The sequence below is a fragment of the Pelobates fuscus genome, chromosome 12 (genome assembly GCF_036172605.1).
Source record: "Pelobates fuscus isolate aPelFus1 chromosome 12, aPelFus1.pri, whole genome shotgun sequence".
NCBI classification, from domain to species: Eukaryota; Metazoa; Chordata; class Amphibia; order Anura; family Pelobatidae; genus Pelobates; species Pelobates fuscus.
In genome coordinates, this window is record NC_086328.1 from 120,004,403 (window position 1) to 120,025,860 (window position 21,458).

The window sequence follows — 21,458 nt, forward strand, 5'->3', positions numbered from 1 at the left end:
ATGTTGTTCTGAAATTAGAGGCCCCAAACTGTACAGTTTCAGTCCCACAGTGCAGTATTGGATTTTAAAATATATTCATGTCATTCATATGGATAAATATAATGACATTTGTTTTTAATATTTTGTTCAAAGACACTATATGTCCTGCTGCTGCTGTAAGATTAGAGATACTCTACTTTAGTTAAACTTAAATTTTTAAAAAAAAATTTTTTTAAAGCAAATAAACTATAAATAACATTGAAATGTGTGTTTACAAAAAATAAAGCCATCATCTTTGGACTTGTGTTTATTATGATGTATAATGGTATTATTATCCCATAATATATGCTTCACCCTCTTCTATCCTCAATATATGTCACACAAACGCATACATAAACAAGCAAACACACAGAGGCAGACACACACACAGACAATCACATACACACCTCTTCTGGATTTTTATGGATTACCATAAAAAAAGTTAGTGTAGAACTAACAATCAAAGCGTGCCAGTTTCACAAGTAGTGATAAGACATTACCAACACCTGGTGTTAGACAACCAAATCCCCAATTTGGATTTACATGCATTTCCACTTTCCTCGACATTCTGCTTAAAATAGCATCCATTTAATATTAGATGGTTGCGATCCGTTAATGTCTTCAGGGTTCTCTCACCAATTCCAACCATCTTGAATTTGGCTGGTAGAGCAAATATTTACAGAACCACAGAGTATGACCACATGCTTTGTTCAGATCTTTTTTTTGCACTTTGATTGCAAAAGTAATAAATTTTTCATGAGATATTAATTTCATCTACATAGAAGGAACTATTCAGGAATAAAGAAAACATAGTTTACCACGTTAATATCCATCGTTATTGTGAAAATTCAATAAAGAAGTTTAGCCTAAAAAAAAGTGAAAACATTCTAAGCACAAGTTAGAATTGTCATTTGGAGCAGGATATCCAATACCATCTCAAGACGATGGATTTTGATAAATATGGTATCTTAGATATGATTTATGGGGAGCCAAGTGCTAACTAGCTGCAATTGAAAAACACTATTTAAAATGTTAAAAAGAAAGTTGCAAAAATAAACATTTTGTTTCGTTTTTCTTGTTTTCACTTTGATCATCAAAAAAATCCCAATATATGTGTACAGTAAATATCGCTTTCACATAATATTATCTTAAAAGAAATGCATTAATGTGCTTTTATAATATGAGATCTGCTTATAGTTCTAATTTGTGCATATTTGTGCATTTCTGAAGTTGTCTAATTTGATCAGTAAAGAAATTACCACCAGTGTGGAACTCTAAAAGGACAGTGATTATTTTTCAATATCTGTGCGTTGAACTTTTTGAATTTTGCAATAACATGTCTCCCATGGTTTGGCTTTGCCGCTCACTGATATTTGACTCTTTGGATAGGTTTGCAATGCTAAGCACGGAGTTTGATTATATGTGTCAATATGATTACTTGGAGATCCGAGATGGTGATAATATAGATGCCAAGATAATAAAGCGGTTCTGTGGAAACGAGAGACCTCTGCCCATCCGTAGCTCTGGGAATTCTTTGCATCTCCTTTTCCAGTCAGACGGATCAAAGAATTTTGATGGATTCTATGCCACCTTTGAAGAACTCACAGGTACTTTTTTTTTACCAAACAAACTATGTTCTCAAATAAAAAAATGTAAGCATACAAGGGTATTTTTTTTTATTATTATTATTAGTGATATTTATACCAATAACACCAACTTATTCCACAGTGCTTTATAAAATTATGAAAGGGGGACATTTAACAATAAATGAGACCATTACAAAATGATACAAGGAACAATAGGTAGATGGGGAGCATGCTCAAATGAGCTTACAGTCTAGAGGTACCTCATATCCTGTCTTTTTGCATGTGGCTACATGACATTAACGAAAAATTCTGAATGCTAAGATGGATGGCAGCGGACTACTGGTACTGCAATAAATTTCCGTAAAAAAAATGTCACTGTAAGGAGAGCGTTTCCTTTTATTACTACATTAATTATTAGGCAACTTATCAAGATCAGGTTTTGTGTTGAAACCATACAAACATTGGTTTGGCACATTGAGCGATTGTTAATAAGAATAAGTAGGCTGAGACATTGTATTGCACCAGTGTGAGGCTGATGGTGGGGCCCATAAGAACCACACAACACATATAAGCACATGGCTTACAACCTGAAAAAGTATCACCACAGCAAAGTCAGTACATTGTAAGAGACCTCTCTCTTCTCTGTGCTGAAATGCATATTGTGTGTTTCACGCATAGACACTTTTTACATACTTTTGTGAATAGATCTTCACAAATTAGAAGGATTCAGGTGTACATACTTTCTGTCACGAAAAGAACCATACAAATCTGTCTACAAATTGTCTCTTCTGCTGGAAAAAACATGTATGTATGTAAAAGATGGTATCACCCAACCATACTTTATTTTCCTGTATTTCAGTGTGTTCCTCCTCTCCATGTTATCATGATGGGACATGTATTGTGACGAATACAGGATCCTATAAATGTGCGTGTCTGGCTGGATACACCGGAAAACATTGCGAAAATGGTGAGTTTCATGGACAATATCAAGAGAAGCCACCCGTGTCCAACACAGAGGTCAACAGTGGCCTTTAGGATAGGAGGTCACATGAAATGGCAGCATATCAGTTATGGAGTTGGTAACCTCATATAATGTAGACATTAGAACTGTTTGTGACGTTATGGCTTTGTATGTGTAGATCCTAGAACTTAAAGCCCCTGGAGCCAACCTTATTATTCAACAAACATCATAGTGGTTCTGAAACAGCTGGAGGACTACAAGCTGTCTCCATAAGCACCAGACCATATTTTTCTCGTTTCTCTTATTTAATTAGTATCATACATTTGAGGAATGATACAACAATGGTAAAATATCTGAAGTTTCCTAAACAAGCCACATGTTTCGTAACACCACCTTCACCCCACAGACTTGCCATCAAGCTCCAGCTTAGGGTAACTGCATGTCTAGTCTTTTCAATAAGTAGTACTAAGTTAATTTAATCTTATCAATTTTTGGGCAGATCTTATTAACATTTGGTAATGCCTACAATGACACTGTGGCAGCCAGAAATGATTATTTAGGAGTTCATTAGACTTGTTAAAATATCCATTATTCGTTGATTGTCTTAAATAAAATGAAATTCCCGACAATTGTGGAGTGAATCGATTCTGAATATTCGATCATTTCATTCATTTTTTGACCGAAATTCATTCATAAATGTTTGAAATTTCTTCATAGATTAACTAAATTCATTCATGCATGAACTAAACTTGTTCCTTTATAAAAGTATTTTGGACACTTATTAATAACTTTAGGTCATAAAAGTCCTGAAATTATTGAATATTTGAATCAACCAGCTCAACGATCGCCAAAAATGTAATTTTATTTGGACAATTAATACATATTTGATGTCTAGCGTTCATGTGCATAGGTAGAGGGTATTGTGTATGGGCATATACCAGTAATCTCAACCGCTGATCCCCAACCACTTTGTTTGCCCGAAATAATCAAACCACAGACTTACTTGGTGAAAATAGGCCACAGCTTTATTAAATATATAAATATGTATAAATCTTTAAACTTCAACTTTATAACATAAACATCCTATATCCATAACTTAGCTCAGTAAATATACACATCACTGAGTACCACCCTGCCAACCAAAAACATTCACTTGGGCAGCTGCCCTCCCCCTCCTCCCAAACAGCACAAGGCCTTTTGGGCCTTCCATTCTCGTAATGCTAACCATTAGCCGATTATTGACTCAGTGGGCACGTCTTTTATCAATAACTGTACCTGAGGTTAGGGGAAGGACAGCCCTACCCATCCACTTTCCCCTGTTGACAAGGGCCATATACCACCACAAACCCCGCTGGTTTACCCCCTAAGTCAACGGGGTCACCCCAACACCATCTGTGCTGCAAATTAAGTCAAGTCCCACCTCCGTAAGGTGGACCCCATCACCCCTAAAATACATAGCTGCATTTTGCTCTAAGATGCGGTGACGCACCGTGAGCCCCCCCATTCCCTTCACAAATTTAGACATCCGCTTGTTTAGCTTAATCCAGCTTCGCTCAAGAGCCCTGTGGTCCCTCGCACCCCTTCAATAATTCTTGGACAGCAGGATCGGCATCTGCTCACGTAGCCGCAGACCAGCCAGCCTGGGAGGTGGGACTGCAGCTCCTGTTACAAGGGGCTGGTGAGGAAGACTTGAAACGAGCACGGGCTGCGGCGGACCGCCGCAACGGGAGCCTGTAGGGGAGGTGAACCAAGCCTCACGGCCGCTGACCAACAGATCTGAAAGGCCGGGCCGGCACTCCTGAGCTCAGGAAAAGCCGCAGTCGCCCCTGGAGGGCTGAAACGTTCAGGTGGCCAAGCTCGCCTCAGAGAACCCCTGCGACCGATGGGCGGAGAGGCTGCAATCACCGCGGAGGCCTGCAGATGAGCAGGCTGGACCTGCAGGTGCAGACCCCCATGTTGTAAGGCCTCAGCAATGAGGGCAGAAAGGACAGCCTCGATGTCCATACTCAGATCCTGGACAAAAACTTCACTTGGAAAGCAGGTACACATGTGAAGCAACTACCAAGCTGTTACCAACTGATCATTAAGATGACTGCTTAGCCTCTAAAATGCCCACCTATTTATACTATCCTACCCCTTGCCCCTAATCCTCCTACCACAATTCTAATGACCTGCTTACAATTATATCTATACACTCCCCCTCACACTCACATGTCCCTGTTCTGTCTAGGCCTTGCCTGACTCCTCAGGGTCTGTAACAGTGGCGCTGCAGATTGACTAGAACGATCACCTGATGCTCTAATCCAATTAGGTGCTCCCCATTCATAAAAAAGATGAAGTTGTTATGGTGACCGGAATGTTCTTTTAATAGCAACCTTGGATCTATATGAATTTTATTCCTCAATTGACTTCTGTGGCTGGGGTGTCATATTTATAGCAGCAATTTCTTCGAATATTTTTATTCATTGGCTACCAAGCTCGCAATCGACAAAAGTGCAACCTAGGCTTCATCATACTTGCTTCACATGTGTCCACATTACTATATGGTTTACATGAATAATTTAGTTCTGAATACTAATGCAAAAGGGCACAGTTTTAGAAGTAATGTATCCTTAAGGGGTTAAGATGTTAATATCACACACAAACAGGTACCTGTGACTGTATTAAAAGGCCAGTTACAATGTATCACTGAAACATTGGGAGCATCTGTATACAATGAATTAAAAAGGTCCTGTCTCTCCTGCAGCTCTTGGCCCATTAGGGACTGGCTCCATTGGTTAGCAGCTCACTGCCACTTGTTTATCAGTAGGTGATTGATGGCAATGTCACAATAAATATCCAGTGGTCCCATGGGGGATGGTGGAGCATTGTTGATGGAATTCTTTGACTGCTGAAAAACTGAGATGCTTTAAATTAAATGTAAATAACACAGAGGAAGATCAGGGATGCCTATTATTGTCTTTGAAAAATAAATATTATATATTAACCAAAAAATGAATAAACATGAATTTTCAAAAATTATTTTAAAGTTTTATTGCCATTACAGAAATTGTGCGCAATGCGTCTCCTTACGGCGTGCACTCAAACAAATTAGGTGTCTTTCTTTTTTTTTTATAATTTTTTTTTATCAAGTATGATTATTCATTGACTATGGAATTATGAAGTATGTATTTGTATTAATCAAATAATCTAAAACATAACAAAGAAAATGTTTTAATATCATTTAAAAAACAAGCGGGCAAACAAATGTTTGCTGTAGAAAAAACAGATCCATACTGTAAATAAATAGTCTATTATCCAATTTTTTGCTCCCGCTAGGAAATTAGGTCCCCAAAATTGACATAAAATTGAAGTTAGAGACAGTGACCTCCAAATAGAGACTCCTTATGTTTACCTATCCTCTATATTTAACCCCTTAAGGACAGAGCTTCAGAAGCTTGTCTTTCACTTAATGACAACGGCATTTTTTGCATTTTTTGCTATTTGCGTTCAACTGCAATTTGCTTTTTACTTATTCATTGCACCGACACATATTATATACCGTTTTTTAAAGGACAGAAAGGGCTTTAATTTGATGTAACACATATATATATAAATGCTTATTTATTATTAAAAAAATACAGAAATATGCAAAAAAAATGAATTTTTGTGTGTTTTTTTTACAGTTTTTGCAATAATAATGTGTACATAATTAGTGCAGGTTAAGGAAAGTAATTAAAAATAAATTCATTTAGTTGTTCTGAATTACAGAATATATAATGTGTCTGGGATTTTCAGGTTTTTTTGGTAGTTACAGGTCACAAAGCACAAGGAGTAAAATACACTTTTTATGTGGAGCGATTTTAGAATTTGGTATGTTTGTCTTGTAAGCCTAATAGCCATAAAAGAAAACAAAATTGCCACACAAAAGTATATATTTATATAAAGTAGACACCACAGGCTATTTACCTAAGGTTGTTTTGACACTTTCTACGTAGCCATTTTACCGCCAACCTCTGCTAAATATTGGAGTAAAATTGTGTTTTTTGGGGGTTTTCGCACACAAACTTATAACAAAGAACTTCTCATGTGTATTTTGTAAAGTTGGTGTGTGCTATTCCTGTACAAAGTTTTATTATGTGTTCAGTTACTTCTGCTGAGTACAACGGTACCCCCATTGTATGTCTTTGGCACTATTTCGTGAAGCTACAGTGCCATATAGGAGACCTGTCCTTTTCAGTATTCACAGTAGAATTTTGAGAGACGGATTTAATGAGCCTATGCTTCCATTTGGGGTATTATAACAGTCTGTCTGTTCGAAAAAAAACCCCAAAGGCCTACCATTTGTAAAAGTAGACACTCCAGGGTATCTCATAAGGTGCATATTGTGCCTTAACATGCCCCCATTTTTTTACCAATACATGCCAAAGTATGTGGTAAAAAATAATTTTGTGCATTTTTTACATATGGATTGCATTTGTGCTGGGCATTTTGTATATTTCACATGTGCCACTAAGTTCAAACCCCCCAAATTATGTTCAGCTAAGTCTTCTGAGTAAAATGACACCCCCATTGTATGTCTTTGGCACTAGTTCGTGAAGCTACAGTGCCATATAGGAGACCTGTCCTTTTCAGTACTCACAGTAGAATTTTGAGAGACGGATTTAATGAGCCTATGCTTCCATTTGGGGTATTATAACAGTTTGACTGTTCAAAAAAAACCCACAAAGGCCTACCATTTGTAAAAGTAGACACTCCAGGGTATCTCATAAGGTGCATATTGTGCCTTAACATGCCCCCATTTTTTCACCAATAGTTGCCAAAGTATGTGGTATAAAATAATTTTGTGCACTTTTTACATATGGATTGCATTTGTGCTGGGCATTTTGTATATTTCACATGTGCCACTAAGTTCAAACCCCCTAAATTATGTTCAGCTAAGTCTTCTGAGTAAAATGACACCCCCATTGTATGTCTTTGGCACTAGTTTGTGAAGCTACAGTGCCATAAAGGAGACCTGTCCTTTTCTGTACTCACAGTAGAATTTTGAGAGACGGATTTAATGAGCCTATGCTTCCATTTGGGGTATTATAACAGTTTGACTGTTCAAAAAAACCCCACAAAGGCCTACCATTTGTAAAAGTAGACACTCCAGGGTATCTCATAAGGTGCATATTGTGCCTTAACATGCCCCCATTTTTTCACTAATAGATGCCAAAGTATGAGGTAAAAAATAATTTTGTGCGTTTTTTACATATGGATTGCATTTGTGCTGGGCATTTTGTATATTTCACATGTGCCACTAAGTTCAAACCCCCCAAATTATGTTCAGCTAAGTCTTCTGAGTAAAATGACACCCCCATTGTATGTCTTTGGCACTAGTTCGTGAAGCTACAGTGCCATATAGGAGACCTGTCCTTTTCAGTACTCACAGTAGAATTTTGAGAGACGGATTTAATGAGCCTATGCTTCCATTTGGGGTATTATAACAGTTTGACTGTTCAAAAAAAAACCACAAAGGCCTACCATTTGTAAAAGTAGACACTCCAGGGTATCTCATAAGGTGCATATTGTGCCTTAACATGCCCCCATTTTTTCACCAATAGATGCCAAAGTATGTGGTAAAAAATAATTTTGTGCGTTTTTTACATATGGATTGCATTTGTGCTGGGCATTTTGTATATTTCACATGTGCCACTAAGTTCAAACCCCCCAAATTATGTTCAGCTAAGTCTTCTGAGTAAAATGACACCCCCATTGTATGTCTTTGGCACTAGTTCGTGAAGCTACAGTGCCATATAGGAGACCTGTCCTTTTCAGTACTCACAGTAGAATTTTGAGAGACGGATTTAATGAGCCTATGCTTCCATTTGGGGTATTATAACAGTTTGACTGTTCAAAAAAAACCCACAAAGGCCTACCATTTGTAAAAGTAGACACTCCAGGGTATCTCATAAGGTGCATATTGTGCCTTAACATGCCCCCATTTTTTCACCAATAGATGCCAAAGTATGTGGTATAAAATTATTTTGTGCGTTTTTTACATATGGATTGCATTTGTGCTGGGCATTTTGTATATTTCACATGTGCCACTAAGTTCATACCCCCCAAATTATGTTCAGCTAAGTCTTCTGAGTAAAATGACACCCCTATTGTATGTCTTTGGGACTATTTTGTGAAGCTACAGTGCCATATAGGAGACCAAGCCATATCAGTTTTTACCAAACTTTGAATTTTGACGCTGGGCCTATGTGCAATTTCCAAGCATCTTAGCAGGTATTAAATTCAAACTACCCCACAAAGGCCTACCATTTCTTAAAGTAGACACCCCAGGGTATCTCATAAGGTGCATATTGTGCCTTAACATGCCCCCATTTTTTCACCAATAGATGCCAAAGTATGTGGTATAAAATTATTTTGTGCGTTTTTTACATATGGATTGCATTTGTGCTGGGCATTTTGTATATTTCACATGTGCCACTAAGTTCATACCCCCCAAATTATGTTCAGCTAAGTCTTCTGAGTAAAATGACACCCCTATTGTATGTCTTTGGGACTATTTTGTGAAGCTACAGTGCCATATAGGAGACCAAGCCATATCAGTTTTTACCGAACTTTGAATTTTGACGCTGGGCCTATGTGCAATTTCCAAGCATCTTAGCAGGTATTAAATTCAAACTACCCCACAAAGGCCTACCATTTCTTAAAGTAGACACCCCAGGGTATTTCAAAAGGTATATTCTAAACCTTAGTGTAGGATCATTTTTTTGTTAGTTTGTACCAAGTCTAGTTGCAATTAGCATTTTTTCTGCCTTTTTGACACACACTTGGAGATGTTACTGTATATTTTGCTATCCTTATGTGTGCTACGGCAGTATAACACCTAATATGTTGCTCAGCTATGTCATCTTAGTGCAATGATACCCCCATATACAGAATAGTTGGGGTAAACTTATCCGGGGGTAGTACACAGTTATCTGCGTCCCGGGCAAAGCTGTCATGGATTCCGAAACCAAAACACAGACAGACCACAAAGAGAGAGAACACAGAGAGAGAAACTTGTAATACCGGTCCTTAGAATGGCCGGGCTATACAAGCAGAGAATTGTCAAGGTACAAGCCGAGGTCAAAGGAGTAAAGTGAAACGGAACAACGATAGGACAAGCCGAGGTCAAGGATCAGAGAAGACAGGATAAACGGTAGACAAAGCCAAGATTCGGTAACCAAAAATCACACCCCAAAACTGGTCTACTTATTCGGCCTGGGTGTGAAAAATTTTAAAACAATGGCCAATACATAGGCCGGGCTGAGAGGGGCAATCAGGGCAGTAATAGCTGGTCTCAACTCTTACGCCCCTCTTGTAACACACCCTGCACCTTTTCTGGGGGTTTTGTTTTTTAGGGGTTGGTGGAATCTTAAAGCAGAAGTGACCTGCCTCCATTCTTCTGCTAGGCTCCACTGATGGTCTCCTTGTGTGGCATTCTAGCAGCTTAGAAATTAGCTCAAACTGGAAAGAAAGAAAAGTGCTTTTCAGCCCAGCATTTGCCTTTTTAAAAATAACAAAGGCATTGTGGATTGCCATCTGCAAAAGGTATATGCCCACTTTTTTATACCATGCCCTGGTCTTTCTCATGATCAAATATGGCTGCATCAGTTGATCGGACAGGTCAACGCCCCCCATATGCCGATTATATTGCCGTATGCAGACTGGCACCCGTTTATATTCGTCTCTGCCACGAACTGCGACCCTCCGAGTGTTTTCACCATGGATGGTGGTTAAGATGAAAACATCCTTTTTATCCCTGTACTTGAGTGCCAGCAGTTCATTCTGGCAGAGAGCTGCTGTTTCCCCCCTTTTCATTTTTTTGTTTGCCAGAGCCTTTGGGAAACCTGTGCGACTCTTCCGAATAGTGCCACAGGCCACGGTCTCGAAGCAATACAACATTTGTAACAGTGGGATGCTATTATAAAAGTTATCGATGTATAGATGATAACCTTTATTAAGTAGTGGCATTATTAAGTCCCAGACAATTTTTCCACTTGTCCCTACTATATCTGGGCAACCTGGGGGATCAAGGTGGCTATCCCTTCCTTCGTATACACGGAAGGTGTATACGTAGCCACTGCCACTTTCACATAGTTTATAAAATTTGATCCCATATCGGGATCTTTTGGATGGGATATATTGTCTAAACCCCAGTCTTCCCTTAAACTTCATTAGGGACTCGTCAATGGAAATGTTTTTATTGGGGGTATATATAGCGGCAAATTTACTGTTAAAGTGGGCAATTAAAGGGCGTAGTTTGTAAAGAAGATCATACTGCGGATCACCTTTTGGGGGGCACTTGTTGTTATCACTAAAGTGCATAAATCTTAGTATGTCTTCATATCTTTCCCTTGTCATTGTCTCGGCAAAAATAGGAGTATTGCAAATAGGATGTTTAGCCCAATACATCCTAATTGTGGGCTTTTTAATTAGCCCCATTAACATGGTCAGTGCCCAGAATTGTTTAAATTCTGGCACACTGGTTGGGTACCATCTCTCTTTCCTAGAGATAAGAGAGTCTGGATTGCGTGCCAGATATTGCTCCGCATAGAGATTAGTCTGGGTGACTATCTCCCCAAAAATCTCATCCCCCAAGAACAGCTGCATAACATCCAGCGCACTATAGGCAGACAGGTCCGCCTGTATGCCAGGATTGCCTGTAAACACTGGGATGTCTGGGGAAAAATTATTAGGGGGTACCCAGTCATCTGCGCCATGGTCAGCATTAGGGGAATCGTCGATTTCTCCTGATGGTCCTGCAGTATCTGGCACATAGTCCATGTCCCCTGCATCCCCTGCGTCACTCCCTGCTTCACTCTCTGAGGCAGTGTCAGTCGCCTCTGAGTCTGCCGCTAACAGGGCATAAGCCTCCTCCGTGCTATACTTTCTAAACATTGTTAATACAGCTAACACAGCTAACAAAACTCTAACAAAAAAAAAATTTTTTTTTTTTTTTTTTTTTTTTATACCCTAATTCCCACTAAATTCCACCCACCAAAATAACTAAATCACAAATTAATAAAATCAAATAATAAAATTTAACCCCTTAGGGTTACAAAAAAACCTAAAAATTAACCCTTGAAAGTAAAAAAAAAAAAATAGATCACAGTAGAGTACTGTGACCTGTATATTGATCACTGCTAGCAGTGATCAAGCAGCAGGGAAAGGGTTAATTTTTTTTTTTAACTCCACAAAAGTGAATTTTATACTTAAGTATAACTCTGCAATAAATCAGGGACACAATGTAGCACCGATCCGTCTCTCTCCACTTCACAAACCCACACGAGGTGGAGGGAGGCGGATCAGATATCCCAGCAGCATTGTGACCGCTGTGACTGGCTATCACAGCGATCACATGGGCTGGGATATCCGGATTTGCTGCTGCCGGTCTGCCCCTGACTCGGAGGGACCCAGCAACAGCATTAACCCCGCGATCGCCGGCACTGCGCGATCGCGGCGTTAATTTTAACGCGTGACGGACGAGGTCCGTCACTCGTCATTAACGCATTCCCCTGAGTGACGGACCTCGTCCGTCACTCGTCGTTAAGGGGCTAACAGGTTTCTATAAGATCTGAAAATTTTTATTAAATGTACAAAACCATTATATTTAGTTCTGTCCCAGGACTGAGTGCCTCAATCTTGAATCAATCATTGTTATGAGAATAAAATTATTGAGTAACAAAAATTGCATCAATGCACGACTGCATAAATCCATATGAAATACTGCATTGCTACTAAGAAATAACGAAGAATTGATTCTTTGTAACTGTACATTGCTGATTATTCAAATCGAGCTTTAAAACTTCGGAGAAATGCAAAGATAGGTGGTCACCGAGACTTATGGCATTATATGAATACCAAAGAATTGCTTAAAATTTCTGTGGAAAATTAAGATCGTTAGTCCAAAATAATGAATTGGAAACATTCTCAAATTTAACAGTTTTTCAAGCTTGACTTTTCTTGACAAATTTTACTTGTACATTTTGACATAAGGAAGTCAATTACAAAATAAGATTCATTATGAAAAAGCATATTTGTAGTGTTATTTAAATGTCAGTAACAGAGCAATAAGATGGTGATTTGTTAATTTCAAACAATTGTCGACATTACACTAGTGCTCCATCAATAATGAAGTACTCAGAAATCAGAAGAAGAACAAGAGAGAGTAAGTAAACAAACAGTAGAGAATAGGAAAAGAGCAGATGAAGAAATGAAAGAATTGGAAAGGGCAATGCTACAAGCAAGGGCTCATTGAAGAGAGAGCGAGAAAAAAGGGGTGGAGGGGAAAAAGAGTGAAAGTGATGGAGAAGAAAGAGAAGGAGGAGGGCAAGAGTACCAGGCCACAATGGCCTATCTGAAGATGCAGGAAAAAAAAACAAGTATTAAAATTAAGTGGAAGTAGTACGGGGTAGAAATTCAGTTCAGATCAACTTGAGCTGAAACACCCTGAGGGAAGCTGGGGTGGATTCTATAGAATGCTAGTGTTGCAAAGGGTTCCATAGAATGCTAGAGTTGTGAAGGGTTCCATAGAATGCTAGAGTTGTGAAGGGCTCCATAGAATGCTAGAGTTGTGAAGGGTTCCATAGATTGCTAGAGATGTCAAGGTTTCCATAGAATGCTAGAGTTGTGAAGGGTTCCATAGATTGCTAGAGATGTCAAGGTTTCCATAGAATGCTAGAGTTGTGAAGGATTCTTTGGAATGCTAGAGTTCTTAAAGGTTCCATAGTGGTCCAATGCTGGAGGATGTAGATGACAAATGGCTTCCACATGGAATTAATAACATGGTGGCATTTAATGCTGGGTTCATGTTTTTTATTATTTAGAGATTGGCAAAAGAGAGGTGGAAAGGTGTTACTTCTGGTGTAAATCGGGTGTTCATGCCCTCTATTTCATGGAACAGTATGAACCAACCTCTAAAATGGGGAAAGGAGAGAACAGCTCCCCCAAATATGAAGTGATTTACAGTTCCCCCTCTAGCAGCATACAGTGAAGAGACTGAGCAATTATTTACCGCCTTATTAGAAATTTAACTGAGACTGATGTGTCGGGATAAGATTTATTTGCCATCGAGCCTCAGTCACTCTAATTTCCTCTGGGAGAGGAGCTTAGGAGGCAGCTGGGGATGGGAGACTACTAATATCTGACAAATTATTAAAATCAAGTTTGGCTATTTTGGCATTTGCAATTCCTTTGTCATTTCTCCACAATCCCTATTTTAGTGAAGAAACTGGATAGAAACAAACTAGGGACTGTCCCTAAAAATCTAAGAGAGTTGGCAGCCATGACTGTTGACAGCCTGTTTGCTGTGCTCAAAGAAGCTGATCCCAGGCCTTAATATTGTGTAACAGACTAACATCTCCATTCTCAGCTGCTGCTACAGCAAGGCGCATGATTGACTTCTCATGAAATTTATTAAGACAGTAAGAAATGCGTTTTTTATTATTAATGATCAGGCAACAAGAACATTCCATGGACATATCATTCATTAATTCTCAAATCCAGATGCTTTTTGTCACTCTCTTCGTCTCTCAGTATAATTGCATATTTGACATACATGTATTATTTTTGCATAATTTGTGGACGGCTTTTGCTCGTAAAAAAACCAAGGTTACATTTTCCGCGTTCCGTGTTCTTGAATTATTTTTCTTCACAATGCATTTCCTAGAGTGTCAATCGCTCCTGGTTATCTTGTGACACGGAAGGTTATTTGAAAGGCATAATTTACTGGCCCTTATAGAATGTCCTACATTATGGGTGGTCAACATATAAGTCCCCAACAGTATGCTTTGACTTTCCCTGTTCTATGTACAGTTTATAAAATAATCTTGACTATCATGAGTTCTTCATCTCCTGACAATGTTTCTCATCTTGAATATCTTCTGCTTTTAGTTATAGAAGAAAAAACTTGCAAAGATCCAGGTCATCCTTTGAATGGATACAGGAAACTACCAGACCAAGAAAATCTAAGAAGCGGGAACCACGTGACAATTGGTTCCAGCATCCACTACTTCTGTAACAATTCCTACGTCCTCAGTGGGAACCAACAGAGGACCTGTCTGGAGGGAGGACAATGGTCGGGGAAGCAGCCTATCTGTATTAAAGGTCAGTTTCTGCAGAAAGCGATAGACAGTATCTGTCAAAACTTTTTATTTAGATTTCCCATGACTGGTAACCTGCGTAAATTGAGATATGCTTAATTTTATTAATCTTAAAGCACTTAATTTCCGTTCCTTTAACTAAGTACCAGGCTTGTTACTTCATTATCAAATAATATATATATATATATATATATATATATATATATATATATATATATATATATTTTGTAAAACAGTTGTTTTTTGAAAAAGCAGCTGGGGAAGAACTATGTTTTTCACTAACCAGCATTCATCTTGCATTTTAATGGATATTTTATCAGGTGTTTTAAAAATGAAATCCATTAGCTGTATCCATTATCATTAAATGTGCAGCTGTCTTATAGAATAAAACGTGTTAAAATGCAATATGTAGGCACCTTGTTTTGTAGGATAAAAAAATACATAGTTAACTCTTTAAGAACAAGAGGGGTATAGGGAACAATGCAGAATTAACACAGTGGGGCTTACAATTATGGAAAATTATTAATTAAAATGCTCTTTAAAATCTCATATGATACTGGGGAAAATGCAGCATATAAAGGGTTAATCCGCTGCAGACAGAGCCCCAGGCTCACTGTCCAAGCCATGTTCGCTAGTTTTATTTATCCAGATTACACATGTCCTGTCTGGCAAATTGGAAGTGTAATTCCATTTTCATTTCAAAGTAAATCCAATGAATAATCAAATAAATACGTCTAAGGCTATGCTGTTTGCTCCATCCTGCGTTCAGTCAAACGATTAAAGCTGTGTTGAGAGCCAATTGGAACACTCAATAGCAGCAGTCAAAGTTCCACTGATATGATCTTTGTTACCCAGATTGCTACATCTGTAACACATTTGGGATAAATAGACAGACAGACAGACAGAAAGGCAGGTAGGCAGATTTATTCAGTCATTAAACAGTTAATTCTGGTATTTTGACAAACAAATTGCAAAAAATTGAGACAAACAGCTCAATTGAAAAATGTATTATAGTTTGATTATACCTTGACTTGCTCACAATTCACTGTCTAATAAACTATCTCCCGTAGGAGAAATGTAGAGAGAGATTCAATAGAATCTGTTTTTTTTTTTTTTATCTTAAAAGATTACTCCAAAAAACATGACCACTTCAATGACTTGACATGGTCATGGTGGAGTCTGCTTGAAACACTGCACATTACAGAGATATTGTTAATTGTGTGCCGATGGGCTAGTTATGCTCCCAGCACATGTGACATTGGTAGCCCAGAACATGTAAACATTAATATTGTGCATTAAAATATCAAGTATCTATAATTTTGCAACATAATATATTCGCCACACATAACATTAGAGTAAGATCAATTACCACTTCATTTTTAGGTACTAGTGATAACCAGACGTATACTGAGATAGTTGTTTTTGTTTTTCAAAAAGATAACAAACAAACTCAAGCTTACCATAATCTGTCCACAGAGATCTAAACAGCAGAGAAATAAAAATGTCCCTGTATTATAGAATTCTTTACCACACTTGGCACACTCCTTTTGCATGCCAAATGATTGTTGTGACATTAGCAGGGGGCATCGCCATTGGAACACACATTAAAATACACAAGACATTTTATAGACTGCAACTCACTTTACTCTTAGCCATGGAATTTTTAACGTCTTCATTCCCAGATTTCAGTATACATTTTTTTTCTTTTATCCATTTTTTTCAAATTGAAATTTAATCTGTAAAGTTTCACTGCTCACACACCGTCATTTATACTCTAGGAATGATTATCAATCAATAGAGCAAGATAATTCTCTGCCATAAGCAACTGATAACTTATTTAACAGCTGTAACTGTGCTGAAATTGTCAGCTCACCCACTGCTTGCAAACAGTAAAGGAGGTTTTAATGGGTCATACTATTACTAGAATCAGGGAGAAGAGAATGAACTCTACCATTTCACTATTAGCATTACATTAGCAGTCCAAAGATTAATAAAGTTTGATATAGCAGTTTTCAATTCCTTTATTTTAGAAATATATAATTTAACTGTATCTGCTGAATGTGGATATTCTGCTTAAATGCAGACATTTGTTTAACCTTTTTCGCATTTTAGTAGTCTATTTTGCTAATACTCATAGCCAATCCTGGGCTGGTCACCCAGGCATGTTGTGAGTAGAGGCGCAACACCCTTTGTTTTATGCTCCGCCTCCTGTCTGAAGGCGCTCAGAGATCCTGGAAGGCTGGCTGGGCTGGAAAGTGAGCACACACAGGGGATGGGGGAGGGCACTTAAGGGCACATGAGGGAGGGACTAAAGATGGCAAAGGAGTGGGGTTATAAAAGGGCATAGGAAGGGGATGGACCAAAAGAAGAGCACAGGAAGGGGAGGGACCAAAAGAAGAGCACAGGAGGGGAGGTGGCTAAAGAGGGCCCAGAAGTGGAGAAAGGCTAAAAGGGGCACACAAAGGGAGAAAGGCTAAAGAGGACACAGGAGGAAAGGGGGACTACATAAGGGCACAGGGAGGAGGGGGGGCAAAAGAGTGCACAGAAGGGGAGAGGGGCTAAAGAGGGCACAGAACGGGAGACAGCTAAAGAGGGCACAGGAGGGGGGATATCAGTAAAAAGGAGTGGAGAGGGGCTAAAGAGTGCACAGGAGGGGTGAAGGGTTACATAAGGGGACAGGAGGGGAGAGGGGTTAAAAAGGGCACAGAATGGGAGGAGGCTTAAGAGGGCACAGAAGGAAGCTACATAAGCGGACAGGGGGAGATGGGAAAAAGAGGGCAAAAGAGGGGAGGGGGGCTTAAAGAATGACATAGAGACACACAGAGGGGCTGGGGGGAACATAGACACACAGAGGGGCTGGGGGACAAAGAGATACACAGAAGCGCTGGTGGGACAAAGAGGAACATAGAAGCACTTGGGGGGCAAATAGACACAGAGGGGCTGGGAATGGGGAGAAAGAGACACACAAAGGGGCTGTGGGAGACAAAGAGGCACATAGAAGGGCTGCATGGATGAACAGACACACAGAAGGGCTGGGGAGATAGACACACAAAAGGGAGAGAAAAGAGACACACAAAGTGGTTAGAAATAGATGCCTGCTGGCGGAAGAAAGAGGCCAGTCACAGTTGCCAGTGCCAGTCAGCTGGCTAGCCACAAGAGCCAGCCTACATGCCAACCAGCCACAACAGCCTGCCAGTGACAGCAGCCAGCAACAGTAATTAAGGTGAGAAGAGACAGCTTGAGCTGGGTATCACAGAGCTTAGTTATATCACTATATTGTTAATGGGGGCCAGCATTTTAGAGAAAACTGTCTCCAGGGCCCTTTAGACTCCATTGTAGTCTCGAATGGGTCCTTGTGGAATTTGTGGAATGAATATTCTTGAAAACATTGAAAATAATTGTGGGTGTTTTTTACATTTTAAAAAGGTAAAACACACTGCATCCCGTGCACACACACTCAGACACATTACATCCAATGCACACAGACACACACTACTAAAATACACCCAGCTTACACACCGTTCATACAAAAAAGGAGGAAAATAAATGTCACTCATTAGCAATTTTGGAACAACGATGACACTGGTCAGTGATTTGGGAACAAAAATTGCACTATTAAGCTATTTGGACACAAAAGTGGTACTGATAAGATAGGGACTGATAATTTGAGACTAAGATGGCACTAATTAGCTATATTGGGACAGAGATAGTTTGCACTGATTAGCTATTTTTTTTTTTTCAATTTGACAATTTTTATTTTGTCGTGATTCTCAACAAGGGATACAGAAGAGAAAAAAGGGGGGGGGAAAGGATGAACATGTTACATATGTCTGGCATACGTTGGTAATTGACATCGTTCACATGGTATAACATCACAACATCACAATAAGTGCAACATGGTCGTTCTATGTAGACAGATTTGTTCGACACTGAAAGTCAGCTTGACACTTTATGTGTTTTGGAGAATTTCCTTGGGTGTCATACAGATTTTCATCTAGATTACAACAGACATATAAGTACATAGGTCACATTATACCTGTTTGGAGTCATCTATCGACTTGTCTTGGAACCTTTGCTGATTGACTAGTCAACCTAGTAACTAACTGTAATGTGGTACATTTATGCTTTGTTCTTATTGAATGTTAGCAGCTCCTAGAGCGTGCTGAGGTGGTTGCACCCATTGCTGCGGGTATTCTCGTTCGTTTGTTAGTGAACATATCTGATGCTTGTAGTTCCGGGATGGGGGTATGGGGTGTAGTAACAAGGGGGTATATGGGGGGTGGAAGACAGAGGGGGGTGTGGGGGATGGGGAGTACCTAGAGCCCTTCTACAGATTTACGAAGCTTCCGGCTATCTTGCCGTGTTTGTTGTTCTTTGCGATAGTTAGGCCTGGTTCCCCTCAACTATGTACAGTGTGGGTTCTGTTTCTTCAATGCTTTGGGTCAGGTGTAGTAGTGGGTGCATTCCGTAAACCTCTATCTTACTTATCCAGAATCATCACTCCTCGCCTCCCTCTAGTTCCTACGATTACCCGTTACTGTTAATGATTTTCCTCTCTGTTTTTTTTTTTTTTTTTTTTTTTTTCTCACGGCTCCAGCTCGTCCACTGGTCTTAGCTTCTCCAAAAAGACCTCCCAATCCTGTCTAGCTTGCATGATGTGTTTTGCTATTTGGGACTGCTGGTTGGTCCCTATTTCATAAGTCAAGTTAAGTGATACTTGTTGTATCAGGTCATTCCATTTGGGTGTTTGTGTTTGTTTCCATCTCCTTGCTATTAGGAGGGTGGCTGCTATTACTATGTGGAACAGTAGGCTGGCTTGCGTTTTTGTGTAGGTTTCTAATGTCATGAGTAGTAAGGCACATTCCGGTCTTAACTCGAATTCAATTTGAAGTGCACCTTGTATCGTCTCCTCCACTCTCCTCCAATATTCCCTAATGGCCGGGCAGGTCCACCAGGTGTGGAGCATGGTGCCCTCTCCTGTTAAGCATCTCCAGCATGTTTTGGGGGAGCCCGGGTATATGTGTGCCAATCTGGTTGGCACTAGATACCATCTGTACTGTAGTTTGCGCATAAGTTCTAGATGGGATGAGCATCTAGACCTGCCTTTATGGGCCGTAAAGGCTCTGGACCATTGGTCGTCTGAGAATTCCTTGCCTATGTCTTTGTGCCATGCTACCCTAAAGGTGTCACCCTGTTTTTGTTGGCTCGGGTCATTTAGTATTGCATAAATGAGTGAAAGTGGTTTTTTGGGCAAGGTCATTGATATGCATGCATGCTCTATTCTTCTCGCAGTTATCGGGGTGGTCGGGTCGGTGTTGTTTGCCAATATTCCTTTCAATTGTAAATAGGAGAATATCGTGTTTAGTGGTAGGTTATATTCTACTTGTAGTTCTGGGAATTGTTTCATGTGTCCCTTGCTATATAGGTGGTTGACTAGTGTACATCCTCTTTCTATCCATTTGCGGTGGTCGAAGGTGGGGTACGCAATATGAATGCTGAATATGGGGGTAGCCAATGACCAAGCTTTTGTGTAACCTAGTTGCGATTTAGCCTTGTCCCAGATTTTGAGTAGGGTGTCTGTGGTGGTGGGCATGTGTGGGAGCGGTGGTCGCCGGTTGTGCGGCACCCATAAGAGGTATTTAATGCCTTTGGGGTTTGTCCAGGCCGATTCCATTTTTACCCACTGTGGTGGGTTTTCGGCTGCGTGGGCTTGCAGGGCCGTGGAGATTATTGCCGCTCTATAGTACATCCTCATGTCCGGTAACCCCAGCCCTCCCTGATCCACAGTCTTGGTTAGAATCGATGTCGCTACTCTTATTTTTTTGTGTGCCCATATAAAACTTGTGATTGCATTTTGCATCCGTTTTATGTATGTAACGGGGAGGGGGATCTGTAGTGTCCTTAGTAAGTATTGGTACTTAGGCAATAACATCATCTTAACCGCCGCTAATCTCCCCACCCATGACATATATGTGTTTTCCCATTTTTTCAGTGTGTCACTGTATTCTCTGTATAATCTCTCGTAATTGAGTTCCTGGAGGCCTTGCGGGTCTCTCGGGATTCTCAAACCTAGGAATGTGAGGTGGTCGTCTCTCCAGTCCAGTGGGAATGAGAGCTTGAGGTGTTCTATTGAGCTGTGCGGTAAACCTATCCCCATCGCTTGGGTTTTTGTGACATTTAGTTTATAGTACGATTGTTCCCCGTAGTTCTTGATTTCCTGCAGTAGGTTTGGTAGTGATATGTGTGGCTGTGTAAGAGTAAGCAATATGTCATCTGCGAACAGGTTAGTTTTGTACTCCCTCCCCCCTATTTCTATACCATGTATTGCTGTATTGTCGCGTATCCTCACCGCCAGCGGTTCCAATGCCAAGACATATAGCAGTGGGGACAGGGGGCAACCCTGCCTTGTACCATTCGTGAGCTTGAACGGTTCGGACAGAAACCCTGCGTTGAGCACTCTTGCCGAGGGTTCGCTATAGAGGGCTCGCACCACTGACACAAAGCCAGGTGGGATGTCAAACTTGCTTAAAACTGCCCGCAGGAACCCCCAGTGCAGGCGGTCAAAAGCTTTTTCCGCGTCGAGGGAGACCATCAGTCCCCCTTTCTGCTGGGCTTTTAGATGGTAAAGGATGTTTATGACCTTTCTAGTGTTTTCTGCTCCCTGTCTCCCTTTGACGAATCCCACCTGGTCGTTGTGTATGATGTGTGGTAAGATGTTTCCCAGCCTATTTGCGAATAGTTTAGCGAAGAGCTTCGCATCAGTGTTGAGGA

General features: G+C 40.0%; 1 protein-coding gene across 1 annotated transcript in view; it reads left to right on the forward strand.

Moving 5' to 3' along the window:
- The window catches only part of PAMR1 (peptidase domain containing associated with muscle regeneration 1), a 62,637-nt gene that overhangs the window by 27,197 nt on the left and 13,982 nt on the right, over window positions 1-21,458 (forward strand). Inside the window, exons 5-7 of the mRNA XM_063437890.1 lie at window positions 1,408-1,625; window positions 2,464-2,571; window positions 14,479-14,691. Coding sequence (XP_063293960.1) covers window positions 1,408-1,625; window positions 2,464-2,571; window positions 14,479-14,691 — 539 coding nt within the window. The remainder of the gene's footprint in view (window positions 1-1,407; window positions 1,626-2,463; window positions 2,572-14,478; window positions 14,692-21,458) is intronic.